Raw genomic sequence first — 13,189 nt, forward strand, 5'->3', positions numbered from 1 at the left:
TAGCAGGGAGGGACGCACGCACGCACACACGAAGGTTCGAAAAGAGGATGAGCAGCACTTGTATTTAATGCAGTATTTTGATAATTGGCAAATATAAGTCTGGATGATTGAGGATGGGAATGACCAGAATACATTGGTGTGAATAGAGGGATGATAGGAAGGTGAGTAGGGGAATGGGGTACAACCTAGAATAGAAGACGTGGGATGGAAGCCTCGCACAAACTTGGGTGAGTTTCGCTCACACGAGACATAGGTATTAACAGTATGATCTACACTCCTGGACTCGGGCTATGTATCCATCATCTATGTAAGAATCCGCTTGCTAATCTGTCTGTCTATCGCATCTGCTGAGATTGTGACCTCAATGTTGTTTTGTCGATATTTAATTTAAAGCTCTCGATTTAATTTAACCTCTTGATCAAATTTCAACCTCTTTATGTCATTAATGCCCTCTTGCTTTGAAGAACAAGATGAGGACTTGTGGTTGGAAAGGGGGGGGGGGGTTGAGGACTTGTGATTGGGAGGGGGGGTTGAGGACTTGTGGTTGGGAGGGGAGGGGGGTTGAGGACTTATGGTTGGGAGGGGGTGATTTAATCAAGTAACTCTTCTTTGAATAATATTGTTGAAGTACATTTTACATTATGTGGCATTTCCACGGGTACCTGCTGGTATATAATAATCTACTATAAATGGATGAGTATCGTGTCGTTGATTATCTCCATTTGTAGGTTTGAGGAGATGGAACGAAGTTCTCAAAGTATCCATGTTCACTTTGGCAAGGGATCACAGTTCAGTGACCAAGCTGTTCAACTTTGTTGTTCTCAGAGTTTTGTTCCGAGGGCTTTTTTTCAGCATCGTCACCGACCCCCGGACTGCCTCCAATTGTAGTTTGTTTGGGGTAATGTTTCTGGGAATGATTTTCAAAATCTCAGTGAGGTTCTTTATTATTCCTGTTGCTCCAATTATCACTGGTGCAATTTTGATGCTCTTCACCTTCCAAGATCTTTTGATCTCATTGTTGAGGTCCTGTTTTTATGTAATTTTCTTGATTTCTGCATTATTTAAGCCAAAATCGCTGGGTACTGATATCTCAATCAGCAATGCTGTCTTTTCCTTTTTGTTCCCGAAAATGATGTCCGGTCACAAGGCTTTGTTTTCTATGTTCACGCCCTTTGGCAGTGATCGTCACTATTTTTAGAGGGGGTGGGGGCACTTTTTCCGATAAGACATCAGTGAAAAAGCCACCACACCACCTGCAGGACTCCAAAATGGCTGCTATTAGGCTCTGCCTCCACATACGATTTGGTTTTTTTCCGTTGTGGTTGCTGGGCTGCAAGCATAATTGTTTGCATACTGCCATCTACTGATGTTACTTTTGTGCTTCGCATTGGAACACTCATTTGAAACCATTAGCTCAATTTGATAGCATTTAGGATGGATTATGATGGGGTGTTTTCACATTTGTATATTATTGGCTGCATCTCAGGGGCCGCACAATAAAGAACAAGGCTCGATGGGATCATCAGGTCATACGTGAGCACAACTTCTTTATTTTCAATGATCGCCCTTGGTTCATGTTTCCATGAATTTTCGGAAACTGAGATGTTGAGGTTTTTGCAGATATGCCAATGAATCACTTTGCATTCTTTGTTGTGCCATTGCGTGTAAAGTTGTTCTGATAGTTTTTTGCATCTCGAAAGCAGGTGACTTGTACTTTCTGTTTCTGTCTTGCAGAACACACACTTATCCGTCTGGCTCAGTCCCACTATCTTTTCATATCCATTAGTGTGGTGTCCCTGATCTTGGGCATTTATGATTCCTTCTCCGTTCCAGTTGAGCTGACCTCTTCTTTGCGATTCCAATGAGCCTTCTTTGTCGATCACAACTCGGACAAATTATTTTTTGTATTTCCCTGGTCTTTTGTCATTCTCCCAGCTGTTGGTGTTCATTTGTTGATATTTCATTTTATATATTTATTTTGTATTTTTTGCAATTATTGGGGCTGCATTCGTTGTTTCATTTTCCTGTGCGGTGCATCTGATGTTCACACCTGTTTCTGGAAATTCCTTGCAAGGTGAATTAGGAATATTTTTTCAGGTTTGTTGTGTTCATGTTTGTTCACAAATTGAATCCGATAGTCTGTTGAGCATTTCACATACTCAGCTAGTCCTAAACTCACCACTGTGTGCACCTGGTTGAGTTCCATCAGGTTGCTCCCTCCCTCTCATCTCGGCAGGTACATTCTCGGGATGCGATGGTTTTTGTAGAACATTGTGTGAATGGTGACGAGATTTCTTGTTTTGATGTCTAACATTGATCTCTGATTGTGGACAGTTTATTATTCCGCAGCTGTATTGGAACAATGGTATTGCGAGTTGGTTTATGGCTTTGATTTTGTTTCTAACAAAGATACATGCAAGTGTGTGGGGTATGTTTTTTGTGGAGTTCTATGAGAGCTTTCTGATGTGGAATGTGATGCACCAAAATGATCATCATGACCTCCTCCGTTGATAAGGCCAATTCACTACGTAGAACCCAGAAACATTCACGTCCACTATGAATGGATGAGTTGTTAGTTTGAATATAAATAATATTAATTTTAATAGTAGTATCATATGGCAATAATAAGAATGAACATATAATCCCCGCCCTGGCCCCAAGCACATCTGGGCTTGGCAGTGGCGTATCGAAGAAAAATTCTGCTCGGGTGAGATGGCAAATTGCCGGCCCCTCGTAACTCACATGCTGAATTAAACACAAAGCCTAATTAAACATTATTGCAAATCAAATCAAGTACAGCGCACGTGCAACTAAACAGTTACACATTTGTTTTCCACCTTTCTAAATCGTCATCGGCCTAATAAGGGTTCAGTTGTTGTGACTGTGTGGTTCACAGGAATGGGACACATTGGCACACTTAGGAGGGTGTGGGGAAGGCAGTCCATCCCGAGTGACAGCTGGGGGAGGGGGGCTGGGGGGTGCTTTGGTCAATTTGGGTGCCAAATTGATTTGGTCAATTTTGATGGAAGAGATGTTTTTACGGTAGGGCTTCCTCAATAATGCCCGCGAACCATTGTCGCCTCCCGGCTTGTTAAAATCTATTTTCTTATTTCCAATTTGTTTCCTACAGGTACAGTACTGTAATCCACTTGAAATATTACGAGCACACTTGATAATGTTTTCTGTGTATTTGATTTTTTTTTTTTAATTATTCATCTCGGGGGCAGGTACCACAGAAAGGGTCCGCCTTGGGTGTCAAATATTCCAATCTCGAGGTAGGCCTCTGATGAGGAACACATGGGAACACACACACGGGAACACACGAACAAAGGAATGAGCTACGAACACTGGAATGAAACGCCAACACCTCACTGCCTCATCTTTGAGTTTAGTTTCCCAGAATGCCGCTCGCTCATTTTTACCCGCCCCCTCTCTTTGAGACGTCGTTGGCTACAACCATTGGTCAGCAAGCGGAGGGTGGGGTGGCCGGGGCCATTTGTGCAGTTCAACCCCTACCTGTGCTTCCGCTTTCACCCGCCATGGGAAATTGACCTGAGATGTGCCGATAGTGATCAATGATGCAACAAAACAAATTCGCCGCTTCTCTTAAAAGTTGCACTCGGGGGGGGGGGCTGTCCCGTTCGCCCCCTACACCCCTTGTTACGCCGGTGGGGGGCTTGGTGAAAGGCAAGCTAATGCTCAAGCAGTCCAGCAGGCAGGTATGCTGCATGACCGTGAAGACCAATGAAAATTTGGTCCAGCGGACCAAATTAGTTGAGGAAACCATCAAGTCTCCTGCGCAATTATTGCCAACCTGTGGTGTTTGCTCAGCACGCTCTATCCTTTTTAAATACTGAGCGTCAAACATGGATGCAGGCCGTACCATTCGACGCCCCGACCTCACAGACCTCCGAGTGGACGCTCTCACCATTTAAAGCTCACAGAGTCTGGATCGTTTGTCCTCGGATTATTCTCGAGTTGAAACCCATCAGGTTATATGCTTGGCAGTCGACACAACAGCAGGATAACTTGTTCCTGACAAAAGCACCAAGAGGTGAGAGCAACCTCAAACACCCAGTTCATGCAAACCGTGGTTACATGTTACAAAGCCTGGGGGTCGTGGGGGGTTATAAGTTACCAGGAAGGCTGTGCTCATGCAAACTGTGGTTACATGTTACAAGGCCTGGGGTCGTGGGGGGGGGAGGGGTTATAAGTTACCAGGAAGGCTGTGTTCATGCAAACCGTGGTTACATGTTACAAGGCATGAGGGTCGTGGGGGGGGGGGTTATAAGTTACCAGGAAGGCTGTGTTCATACAACTGTGGTTACATGTTACAAGGCCTGGGGGTCGTGGGGGAGTTATAAGTTACCAGGACGGCTATTTTCATACAAACTGTGATTACATGTTACAAGGCGTGGGGGGGGGGGGTTATAAGTTACCAGGAAGGCTGTGTTCATACAAACTGTGATTACATGTTACAAGGCGTGGGGGGGGGTTATAAGTTACCAGGAAGGCTGTGCTCATACAAACTGTGATTACATGTTACAAGGCCTGGGGGTCATGGGGGGGGTTATAAGTTACCAGGAAGGCTGTGCTCATGCAAACTGTGGTTACATGTTACAAGGCCTGGGGTGGTGGGGGGGGGGTTATAAGTTACCAGGAAGGCCGTGTTCATACAAACTGTGGTTACATGTTACAAGGCGTGAGGGTCGTGGGGGGGGGTTATAAGTTCCCAGGAAGGCTGTGTTCATACAAACTGTAGTTGCACGTTACAAGGCGTGGGGGTCATGGGGGTTATAAGTTACCAGGAAGGCTGTGTTCATACAACTGTGGTTACATGTTACAAGGCCTGGGGGTCGTGGGGGGGTTATAAGTTACCAGGAAGGCTGTGTTCATACAAACTGTGATTACATGTTACAAGGCGTGGGGGAGGGGGGTTATAAGTTACCAGGAAGGCTGTGTTCATACAAACTGTGATTACATGTCACAAGGCGTGGGGGGGTTATAAGTTACCAGGAAGGCTGTGTTCATACAAACTGTGATTACATGTTACAAGGCGTGGGGGAGGGGGGTTATAAGGTACCAGGAAGGCTGTGTTCATACAAACTGTGATTACATGTTACAAGGCGTGGGGGGGTATAAGTTACCAGGAAGGCTGTGTTCATCCAAACTGTGATTACATGTTACAAGGCGTGGGGGGGGTATAAGTTACCAGGAAGGCTGTGTTCATCCAAACTGTGATTACATGTTACAAGGCGTGGGGGGGGGGTATAAGTTACCAGGAAGGCTGTGTTCATCCAAACTGTGATTACATGTTACAAGGCGTGGGGGGGGGGTTATAAGTTACCAGGAAGGCTGTGTTCATACAAACTGTGATTACATGTTACAAGGCGTGGGGGGGGGGGGTATAAGTTACCAGGAAGGCTGTGTTCATCCAAACTGTGCTAACATGTTACAAGGCGTGGGGGGGGTATAAGTTACCAGGAAGGCTGTGTTCATCCAAACTGTGATTACATGTTACAAGGCGTGGGGGGGGGGTATAAGTTACCAGGAAGGCTGTGTTCATCCAAACTGTGATTACATGTTTGAAGGCGTGGGGGGGTATAAGTTACCAGGAAGGCTGTGTTCATCCAAACTGTGATTACATGTTACAAGGCGTGGGGGGGTATAAGTTACCAGGAAGGCTGTGTTCATCCAAACTGTGATTACATGTTACAAGGCGTGGGGGGTATAAGTTACCAGGAAGGCTGTGTTCATCCAAACTGTGATTACATGTTACAAGGCGTGGGGGGGTATAAGTTACCAGGAAGGCTGTGTTCATCCAAACTGTGATTACATGTTACAAGGCGTGGGGGGGGTATAAGTTACCAGGAAGGCTGTGTTCATCCAGACTGTGATTACATGTTTGAAGGCGTGGGGGGGGTATAAGTTACCAGGAAGGCTGTGTTCATCCAAACTGTGATTACATGTTACAAGGCGTGGGGGGGGGTATAAGTTACCAGGAAGGCTGTGTTCATCCAAACTGTGGTTACACGTTACAAGGCGTGGGGGGGGGTTATAAGTTACCAGGAAGGCTGTGTTCATACAAACTGTGATTACATGTTACAAGGCCTGGGGGTCATGGGGGGGTTATAAGTTACCAGGAAGGCTGTGTTCATACAAACTGTGATTACATGTTACAAGGCGTGGGGGGGGTATAAGTTACCAGGAAGGCTGTGTTCATACAAACTGTGATTACATGTTACAAAGCATGGGGGGGGGGGTATAAGTTACCAGGAAGGCTGTGTTCATACAAACTGTGATTACATGTTACAAGGCGTGGGGGGGGTATAAGTTACCAGGAAGGCTGTGTTCATACAAACTGTGATTACATGTTACAAAGCGTGGGGGGGGTATGAGGTACCGGGAAGGCTGTGTTCATCCAAACTGTGATTACATGTTACAAGGCGTGGGGGGGGGTATAAGTTACCAGGAAGGCTGTGTTCATCCAAACTGTGATTACATGTTACAAGGCGTGGGGGGGGGGGTATAAGTTACCAGGAAGGCTGTGTTCATCCAAACTGTGATTACATGTTACAAGGCGTGGGGGGGTTATAAGTTACCAGGAAGGCTGTGTTCATACAAACTGTGATTACATGTTACAAGGCGTGGGGGGGGTATAAGTTACCAGGAAGGCTGTGTTCATCCAAACTGTGATTACATGTTACAAGGCGTGGGGGGGGGTATAAGTTACCACGAAGGCTGTGTTCATCCAAACTGTGATTACATGTTTGAAGGCGTGGGGGGGGGTATAAGTTACCAGGAAGGCTGTGTTCATCCAAACTGTGATTACATGTTAAAAGGCGTGGGGGGGGGGGGGTATAAGTTACCAGGAAGGCAGTGTTCATCCAAACTGTGATTACATGTTACAAGGCGTGGGGGGGGGGTATAAGTTACCAGGAAGGCTGTGTTCATCCAAACTGTGATTACATGTTAAAAGGCGTGGGGGGGGTATAAGTTACCAGGAAGGCTGTGTTCATCCAAACTGTGATTACATGTTACAAGGCGTGGGGGGGGGGTATAAGTTACCAGGAAGGCTGTGTTCATCCAAACTGTGATTACATGTTACAAGGCGTGGGGGGGTATAAGTTACCAGGAAGGCTGTGTTCATCCAAACTGTGATTACATGTTACAAGGCGTGGGGGGGTATAAGTTACCAGGAAGGCTGTGTTCATCCAAACTGTGATTACATGTTTGAAGGCGTGGGGGGGTATAAGTTACCAGGAAGGCTGTGTTCATCCAAACTGTGATTACATGTTAAAAGGCGTGGGGGGGGGGGTATAAGTTACCAGGAAGGCAGTGTTCATCCAAACTGTGATTACATGTTACAAGGCGTGGGGGGGGGGGGTATAAGTTACCAGGAAGGCTGTGTTCATTCAAACTGTGATTACATGTTACAAGGCGTGGGGGGGGGTATAAGTTACCAGGAAGGCTGTGTTCATCCAAACTGTGATTACATGTTTGAAGGCGTGGGGGGGGTATAAGTTACCAGGAAGGCTGTGTTCATCCAAACTGTGATTACATGTTACAAGGCGTGGGGGGGGGTATAAGTTACCAGGAAGGCTGTGTTCATCCAAACTGTGATTACATGTTACAAGGCGTGGGGGGGGTATAAGTTACCAGGAAGGCAGTGTTCATCCAAACTGTGATTACATGTTTGAAGGCGTGGGGGGGTATAAGTTACCAGGAAGGCTGTGTTCATCCAAACTGTGATTACATGTTAAAAGGCGTGGGGGGGTATAAGTTACCAGGAAGGCTGTGTTCATCCAAACTGTGATTACATGTTACAAGGCGTGGGGGGGGGTATAAGTTACCAGGAAGGCTGTGTTCATTCAAACTGTGATTACATGTTACAAGGCGTGGGGGGGGGGTATAAGTTACCAGGAAGGCTGTGTTCATCCAAACTGTGATTACATGTTTGAAGGCGTGGGGGGGGGTATAAGTTACCAGGAAGGCTGTGTTCATCCAAACTGTGATTACATGTTACAAGGCGTGGGGGGGGGTATAAGTTACCAGGAAGGCTGTGTTCATCCAAACTGTGGTTACATGTTACAAGGCGTGGGGGGGGGTTATAAGTTACCAGGAAGGCTGTGTTCATACAAACTGTGATTACATGTTACAAGGCCTGGGGGTCATGGGGGGGTTATAAGTTACCAGGAAGGCTGTGTTCATACAAACTGTGATTAGATGTTACAAGGCGTGGGGGGTATAAGTTACCAGGAAGGCTGTGTTCATCCAAACTGTGATTACATGTTACAAGGCGTGGGGGGGGGTATAAGTTACCAGGAAGGCTGTGTTCATCCAAACTGTGATTACATGTTACACGGCGTGGGGCGGGGCTGTTATAAGTTACCAGGAAGGCTGTGTTCATACAAACTCTGATTACATGTTACAAGGCCTGGGGGTCATGGGGGGGTTATAAGTTACCAGGAAGGCTGTGTTCATACAAACTGTGATTACATGTTACAAGGCGTGGGGGGGGTATAAGTTACCAGGAAGGCTGTGTTCATCCAAACTGTGATTACATGTTACAAGGCGTGGGGGGGGTATAAGTTACCAGGAAGGCTGTGTTCATTCAAACTGTGATTACATGTTACAAGGCGGGGGGGGGGGGGTATAAGTTACCAGGAAGGCTGTGTTCATCCAAACTGTGATTACATGTTACAAGGCGTGGGGGGGGGTATAAGTTACCAGGAAGGCTGTGTTCATCCAAACTGTGATTACATGTTACAAGGCGTGGGGGGGGGTATAAGTTACCAGGAAGGCTGTGTTCATCCAAACTGTGATTACATGTTTGAAGGCGTGGGGGGGTATAAGTTACCAGGAAGGCTGTGTTCATCCAAACTGTGATTACATGTTACAAGGCGTGGGGGGGGGGGTATAAGTTACCAGGAAGGCTGTGTTCATCCAAACTGTGATTACATGTTACAAGGCGTGGGGGGGGGGTATAAGTTACCAGGAAGGCTGTGTTCATCCAAACTGTGATTACATGTTACAAGGCGTGGGGGGGGGGTATAAGTTACCAGGAAGGCTGTGTTCATACAAACTGTGATTACATGTTACAAGGCGTGGGGGGGGTATAAGTTACCAGGAAGGCTGTGTTCATCCAAACTGTGATTACATGTTACAAGGCGTGGGGGGGGGGGTATAAGTTACCAGGAAGGCTGTGTTCATACAAACTGTGATTACATGTTACAAGGCGTGGGGGGGTATAAGTTACCAGGAAGGCTGTGTTCATCCAAACTGTGATTACATGTTACAAGGCGTGGGGGGGGGTATAAGTTACCAGGAAGGCTGTGTTCATCCAAACTGTGATTACATGTTACAAGGCGTGGGGGGGGGGTATAAGTTACCAGGAAGGCTGTGTTCATACAAACTGTGATTACATGTTACAAGGCCTGGGGGTCATGGGGGGTTATAAGTTACCAGGAAGGCTGTGTTCATACAAACTGTGATTACATGTTACAAGGCGTGGGGGGTATAAGTTACCAGGAAGGCTGTGTTCATCCAAACTGTGATTACATGTTACAAGGCGTGGGGGGGGTATAAGTTACCAGGAAGGCTGTGTTCATCCAAACTGTGATTACATGTTACAAGGCGTGGGGGGGGGTATAAGTTACCAGGAAGGCTGTGTTCATCCAAACTGTGATTACATGTTACAAGGCGTGGGGGGGGGTATAAGTTACCAGGAAGGCTGTGTTCATCCAAACTGTGATTACATGTTACAAGGCGTGGGGGGGTATAAGTTACCAGGAAGGCTGTGTTCATCCAAACTGTGATTACATGTTACAAGGCGTGGGGGGGTATAAGTTACCAGGAAGGCTGTGTTCATCCAAACTGTGATTACATGTTACAAGGCGTGGGGGGGGGGGGTATAAGTTACCAGGAAGGCTGTGTTCATCCAAACTGTGATTACATGTTACAAGGCGTGGGGGGGGTATAAGTTACCAGGAAGGCTGTGTTCATCCAAACTGTGATTACATGTTACAAGGCGTGGGGGGGGGTTATAAGTTACCAGGAAGGCTGTGTTCATCCAAACTGTGATTACATGTTACAAGGCGTGGGGGGGTATAAGTTACCAGGAAGGCTGTGTTCATCCAAACTGTGATTACATGTTACAAGGCGTGGGGGGGGGGGGTATAAGTTACCAGGAAGGCTGTGTTCATACAAACTGTGATTACATGTTACAAGGCGTGGGGGGGGGGGGCGATAAGTTACCAGGAAGGCTGGGATCATACAAACTGTGATTACATGTTACAAGGCGTGGGGGGGGGGCTATAAGTTACCAGGAAGGCTGGGTTCGTACGAACTGTGATTACATGTTACAAGCGGTGGGGGGGGTATAAGTTACCAGGAAGGCTGTGTTCATACAAACTGTGATTACATGTTACAAGGCGTGGGGGGGGTATAAGTTACCAGGAAGGCTGTGTTCATACAAACTGTGATGACATGTTACAAGGCGTGGGGGGGGGGGGGTATAAGTTACCAGGAAGGCTGTGTTCATTCAAACTGTGATTACATGTTACAAGGCGTGGGGGGGGGGATAAGTTACCAGGAAGGCTGTGGTCATCCAAACTGTGATTACATGTTTGAAGGCGTGGGGGGGGGGGTATAAGTTACCAGGAAGGCTGTGTTCATCCAAACTGTGATTACATGTTAAAAGGCGTGGGGGGGGGGGGTATAAGTTACCAGGAAGGCAGTGGTCATCCCAACTGTGATTACATGTTACAAGGCGTGGGGGGGGTATAAGTTACCAGGAAGGCTGTGTTCATCCAAACTGTGATTACATGTTACAAGGCGTGGGGGGGTATAAGTTACCAGGAGGGCTGTGTTCATCCAAAGTGTGGTTACATGTTGGAAGGGGTGGGGGGGGGGTATAAGTTACCAGGAAGGCTGTGTTCATCCAAACTGTGATTACATGTTACAAGGCGTGGGGGGGGGTATAAGTTACCAGGAAGGCTGTGTTCATCCAAACTGTGATTACATGTTACAAGGCGTGGGGGGGGTATAAGTTACCAGGAAGGCTGTGTTCATCCAAACTGTGGTTACATGTTACAAGGCGTGGGGGGGGTTATAAGTTACCAGGAAGGCTGTGTTCATACAAACTGTGATTACATGTTACAAGGCCTGGGGGTCATGGGGGGTTATAAGTTACCAGGAAGGCTGTGTTCATACAAACTGTGATTACATGTTACAAGGCGTGGGGGGTATAAGTTACCAGGAAGGCTGTGTTCATACAAACTGTGATTACATGTTACAAGGCGTGGGGGGGTATAAGTTACCAGGAAGGCTGTGTTCATACAAACTGTGATTACATGTTACAAGGCGTGGGGGGTATAAGTTACCAGGAAGGCTGTGTTCATCCAAACTGTGATTACATGTTACAAGGCGTGGGGGGGGTATAAGTTACCAGGAAGGCTGTGTTCATCCAAACTGTGATTACATGTTTGAAGGCGTGGGGGGGGTATAAGTTACCAGGAAGGCTGTGTTCATCCAAACTGTGATTACATGTTACAAGGCGTGGGGGGGGGGGGTATAAGTTACCAGGAAGGCTGTGTTCATGCTCGGACCGTTCATGAAGCCAAGACTTCGCCTCGGATCCCAAGTTGATATCCAGACGGCTGAACGTAGCGGCGGCCTGCAACAACTCGCCGCTCAGGCCGCGCAAAAGAGCCACCAGAGCTCCGAGCAGTGAGCCCAGGCTCGTCGGCAGTTGCGGCTCCGACTGAGCATGGCACTGCTGGTCGGCGGGTTCGCTCACGCTCTCGGCCAGACGGCGCAGCATGGCGTACGCGGCAAACGGCAGGCGTTGGCGACCCAGCTGCAGCAGCTCTTGAAGAAGCGTCGGATGCGCGGCGCACGCCAGCAACTCCTCGAACGTCTCGATACCGAGCTCGGCCCCCAGAGCCGCCGCCACGACGGGACGCACACCTTGCGCCGCCAACCAACCGGGGAAGTTCCTCCGTGGGTCGAAAGACGCTTCAGAAACCATGTTGTCGTCGGTTCGAAGCCGGATCGTGTCCGAGAGCCTTTTGAGTAATATCGGACTGATGGTGAACGGTAAAAGCTGCAGCAGTCACCGCGGCTTGTTGCGCAGTTCCGAGCAATTTGATTGCACTGACGAAGATTTAATTAAAAAAAAAAAATTCTTCCTTCTTCCGGTGATTACCGGATGTACCACATTAAATATGGAATAGGCAAAGCCGAGAAGCGAACGTAGACTTCTTCTTACATTCGATGCTGCAATTTCCGGTTACTTCGGCCTGGATTCGGGATCAGCGATCAAATAATGTAAATCACGATTAAAAATTATTTTTTGATGATGCGGGAGATATCTTTATTAAAATCAGTGGAGGAAATATACACCATGTCTGATATTTGGGTATTTCATGTCTCCGACGATGCCTTTATCTCCCGGCATGCATCATTCCCCATGACAAAAACCGGAAGCAAAAGGGTCATAGCCGACGACACGGATCCCAAATTGCTAGGGTATTGTGTTGTTGTTGTTGTTGTTTCCTATTCTCTCATGTGCACACTTTGAGTATGAAGCTCACTACGTTTGCTATTAATACTGATCTTCATACTATCCCTCATTTTCCAAATCAAGTCTATACAATGCTCGTACAAGAAAAACTAAATGAGAAGAACTGCGGGAGGGAAAAATGGTTACACCTTTCTTTGTGGAACCGCCGGATACACCTCCAAAACATTCCCTGCTGCTGCTGCTGATGAATACAAAAAAAGGTGGAAATGCTATTTTGCTATTCTTCCCCTTCTGGTATAATAGTTGGTCAATTGGACCAAATCTTCATTGCTTTTCACGGCCCTGCAGCATACCCCGCTTGCTGCACTGCTTGAGCAACAGCTTGCCCTTCCACCAAACCCAGAGGAGCTGCTTGAGACGGGGTGGGAATAGTCGAACTTTTTGTGGAGTTCGACAGAAAGCTCCAGGAGAACCCCACAAAATCTCCCTCCTCCCACCATAAGCCCCTCCCTCCGGACTCCCACCCCTTTTGCTCCCCCCAGATGCTGTTTATGCAGCAGTCGTGGTACAAGCTGTTTTTGCGTGGATCTAATAAGTAACGAGAAGGGTACGCAGTAGAGCGCATACCTCCGCCACGTAATGCCTGATCCCCGAGAACATACC

The 13,189-nt window shown here is 47.2% G+C and overlaps 1 protein-coding gene across 5 annotated transcripts in view; it reads right to left on the reverse strand.

Annotated features, from left to right (window-relative positions):
• The window catches only part of LOC147019694 (uncharacterized), a 46,794-nt gene extending 34,376 nt beyond the window's left edge, over positions 1–12,418 (reverse strand). For 2 of the 5 annotated variants that reach the window (XM_085894341.1, XM_085894345.1), the window contains exon 1: positions 11,584–12,408. In XM_085894341.1, coding sequence (XP_085750467.1) covers positions 11,584–12,031 — 448 coding nt within the window. In that variant the 5' untranslated portion in view covers positions 12,032–12,408. Of the gene's footprint in view, positions 1–11,583 lie in introns of all 5 variants that reach the window. The other 3 variants (XM_085894344.1, XM_085894343.1, XM_085894342.1) reach the window with 3 other exon arrangements.
• Positions 12,419–13,189: the final 771 nt, after the last annotated feature.

The sequence above is a fragment of the Eptatretus burgeri genome, chromosome 9 (genome assembly GCF_056783735.1).
Source record: "Eptatretus burgeri isolate ZD-2024b chromosome 9, Ebu_testis_v1, whole genome shotgun sequence".
NCBI lineage: Eukaryota > Metazoa > Chordata > Myxini > Myxiniformes > Myxinidae > Eptatretus > Eptatretus burgeri.